At 30.0% G+C, this 4,138-nt stretch overlaps 1 protein-coding gene across 1 annotated transcript; it reads left to right on the top strand.

Moving 5' to 3' along the window:
• The first annotated feature begins 670 nt into the window (after positions 1–670).
• Positions 671–3,689, top strand: LOC101251342 (protein RGF1 INDUCIBLE TRANSCRIPTION FACTOR 1-like). Its single transcript, XM_019212085.3, has 3 exons — positions 671–931; positions 1,676–1,828; positions 3,520–3,689. Exons 1-3 carry the CDS (start codon positions 689–691, stop codon positions 3,601–3,603), a joined length of 480 nt encoding a protein of 159 aa, XP_019067630.2. The 5' UTR covers positions 671–688; the 3' UTR covers positions 3,604–3,689.
• Positions 3,690–4,138: the final 449 nt, after the last annotated feature.

Genomic DNA, 4,138 nt, shown 5'->3' with positions numbered 1-4,138 from the left:
TACACTATAAGTTTTTCATCATTCAATAGTATCCTACGAAAATCTTAATATACATTTTTTATTATAGATAAAATGTAGGTAATTGTTCTTAGAACTTAAACTAGAAAGAAGTGAAGTCTTTGTTTCTCCTAAAACTTAAACTCTAAACTAGCTATGTCCCATCAATTGATTGGATTTGGTTCATTCCTAAACAAACCTTAGTAGATTTTTAAACCTTTAAAGCTCATTAATCTTCATTAAACAATTGTTGGATGAGACACTTGATAGATACTTAGCTTGATATATATGTTATTTTATTCATAGTTTTATTATATGTGTATGTTTGATGATAATATCGTTTCAAGTAAAATTTACTGTTCAAAATAATGAGAAAGAGTGTTTCAAGAGATAATTCGCTTAATAAATATTTTTTATGCTGTTCATAATTCTTTTTGATATATGTATATGTGATGATGATATTGGTCAAATAAATTACTGTTCAAATAATGAGAAAGACTGTTTCAAAAGATAATTAACTTGATAGGCATTTTTTATTTTCTTGTACTATGTATATTTGATGATAATATTACTTTGCTATATTTTAAAAAGTGAGAAAAACCTTTTGCAATCCAATCAGATCACTTGAAAATATCATAATCTTTTATTGTAATGATTATATTTGCAGGGGGAATTGAAACCTAGCAGGAGTATGCCAACATGGCTAGGACCACTTTTGAAGAAGTCATTCTTTGGGGAATGTTTGGTGCATGATGGACTTCAAAAGAATGAAAGGACCAAGTACTGTATCACATGTGATTCCGATTTATGCAGGTATTGCATCTCTATAAACAAACACAATGATCATGACCAGCTAAAGATTTATCGACATGTTTACAAAGACCTTGTTCCTCTCGAGCAGATGAAGAAGTATACTGACTGTAAACTAATTCAGGTAAATTTAAATTGATATAGATAGTTACAACTAGAAATGAAAGAAGATTACATATATTGGTTATGAATTGATGCTCCGGACATTAATTTATTTAAACATTGAATGATAATTAAATATAAGTTAATGAGATGTTAATTAGTTGGTATTATTTTGGATGTTGTTATAAAAGTTTCGTTTATTAATATAAAAGTTGAGATTTTTAATTCAAAGTTGTAAAATATTTATTATAAAAGCAACTACTTTTTTATACATACATACATAAATTTTGTACTTTTTATTATAATCATCTGTTTTAAGTGATAATAAATTCGTAAAATGACTACTAATTTTTTAGGAGCCTTTTGTCTAAAAGCAAGTGTTTTACGAGCTCTTTTCTTGAGCCATATCTATTTGGATCCACTAATTAAGTCATATTGTGTTTGGAGTTGAGCTTGAACAAAATGACTAAAGTTTAATCTTTTTCTCTTAGAACTTTAGATCCATATGGTTGATTTTCTTGAGTTTGCCTGAAGTTCATGCACTTATAGATGAAGTTCAGCTATTTTTTGTTGAACTTTAGTCATATATAAATTCAGACATTTTCATTTGAAGTTAAACTTCAAATTGTTTTTCTTTCGGTTGCACAATGATTGATCATTTCACACATGTATTTATAGTCTTAGAACAAAGATTTATTGTTTTATTTTTTACATAATTAACATCTATATGTTAGTGATCGAGATATATATAATTTTCTATGTGCAGCCATACAAATGCAACAAGAAATGGGTAATTGCTTTGAATCCTCTGCCACATTGTGGGTCTGGCTCTTTAATTGCTGGAGACCCTACTTGTCTCACTTGCAAAAGGAGATTGCATGACCCTAAACGGTTTCAATTCTGTAGCATTGCTTGCCAGGTACTTATCTCTCCCTCTGTTTCAAATTTAGTGGTTGTTTGGCGATGATTTTTATTTTATTGTTTAATATTTTTTTGAACTAGAATTCTGGAAACTATGCTTGATTAAAAATAGTCCCTTTAGTTTCACGAGGTAGTGGGTAAGGTTTGAGTACATTCTACTCTCTCCAGGCCTTAGATGTTAAATTTCATTAGATATGTTATTGTTGTTGTATAATCCTAAATAGAATGTGGAAATTGAAAAAAACGTACTCCCTCTCTCATAATTTATGTGATATTGTTTGAATTGACATGAGTTTTAAGAAAGAAAGAAACACTTAAAATGTTTGGTCCAAAATCTCTCATTAAAGTTAAAGTGAGTATTTTAAAGCCAAATTATAAGTAAAGATATAACTATACTAAATGTTATGAATCAATCTCAGTCCAACATGGAACTTGACATCACAGAATCAGGTATTAGTTAAACAAGAAGTAATAAGATCAAAAGACCTTCACAAAGTTTGAATTGACATCCATTAAAAGGAAGAGAAGTTGGAAAGATAGATTAGACTTATTGTTGTATGAAAGTCTAGTTCTCATCATCTCCCTTCTTCCTCCAATCAATCTCTAGAGTTTGTTTGGTATGAATGAAAACATTTTCTGAAAAATGTTTTCCAATTTTCTCATGTTTGGTTGAGACAAAAGTATTGGAAAATGTTTTCCAAATCAACTCATTTTCCTCAAAATTAAGGAGAATGACTTCCCTTTAAAAATTAAGGAAAACATTTTCTAAAACTCTTCTCCAACTTCAAATTACATTTTCTTCGGCAAAAAAAATCAATTTTAAAAATATTTTCAATTTCAAAATATATATGTTTCACCCGATCCCTGACCCCCCATCCCACTCACCCACCACTGACAAGCCCCCCACCCCACCCCACCCCCACCCTCCCAAAAAAATTTGAGGTCGTTTTTTAAAATATTTTTAATTTAAAACTCCTCCCTCCCTCCCTCTCCCCGCCAGCCCCCTACTCACTCCCTACCAGCACCCCCCTCCAAAAACTAATTATTTTTAAAAAATATTTTCAACTTCAAAAAAAAAAAAATTCACCTAACCCCTGCCCACACCCGCCAACGCACCCCACCCACCCACCCACCACACACCCCCAAAAACATTATATCTAAAAAATATTTTCAATTTCATAAATTATTTTCTACTCTAGTAAAAATAAAAGATTTTTCTTAAAAAACATTTTCATGCATAAATCAAACACTAAAAATCATTTCTAGAAAATATTTTCTACTCATCAACCAAACATGAGAAAATAAATCCAAAATCTACTTGTTTTCTAGGAAAACATTTTCTAGGAAAACATTTTCCATGGTAAACATTTTCCTTCATACCAAACACACCCCTAGTCTTACTTTTGATATTTCTATATGTTTGTTTGGGTTCTTTTATTATTGTTTTAGTTGTAATATCAACTTTTGAAATTGTAATTGGACTTTAGTTTTATTAATATAGTTGAGAAGTGGTTATTGTTATATTGTATTTGAGTTCTTTTTACAAAATATAGAGGAAACCCCCTGTTTTTGAGACACAAAAAAAGTAATGAGACACTTAAATTGAGGTAGATAAAATATTATTATACATTTACACTGCCAATCCACAAATATTTTTGTGAATAATATATGTTATGATGGAATTTGTAGGTGGAAGCAAAATGGGGAAAGATTTCTGAGACGAAGCAGAAGCGCAAAAGGAAGGGAGTTCCTTGCAGAGCTCCTTTAAACTAAAAATGATTTGCTTTAATTTGATCATTTGAAGTACTGTGCTTGAAAAATTTTAAACTGTGTGATTTTATGTTGCAACTAACAAAATATATGTGGTTTCAACTATTTTTAGTTTTAATTTAGACTTTTAAATCTAGTTTTCTTGCATGTATTGTCATTGTGGTTAAAAGTATGTGTGGACGCATGATGTCTCTTTTAAAGCGCCTCTTATTTTTAATTAAGGTAGTTTTCTTACTCGAGCTCAAAAAAATTAAGTCTCCATCGAAGTTTTCAGTCTAATAGGTTCATAGTGTTAGAGCAGTTCATCTTCATGCCCTACATCTCACATTAGTCAGTAACAAGTTGAATCTAAGCTTGTGCTCAAATATGATATCTAACTTTTAGAAAAGACTTATTTATATTATCTATTAAAATTTTGACTCCTCTATGTCATTGCGATTTGGGAAAAGACCCATCGATTCCATTATTTTTTAACTCTGATTCTTGCAAAACTATTTTTTAACCTCAAAAATACCCCAAACTATTCAGTTCTAAAGAA

The sequence above is a fragment of the Solanum lycopersicum genome, chromosome 2 (assembly GCF_036512215.1).
Source record: "Solanum lycopersicum chromosome 2, SLM_r2.1".
Lineage (NCBI taxonomy): Eukaryota > Viridiplantae > Streptophyta > Magnoliopsida > Solanales > Solanaceae > Solanum > Solanum lycopersicum.
This window is presented reverse-complemented; position numbering and strand designations above follow the sequence as displayed.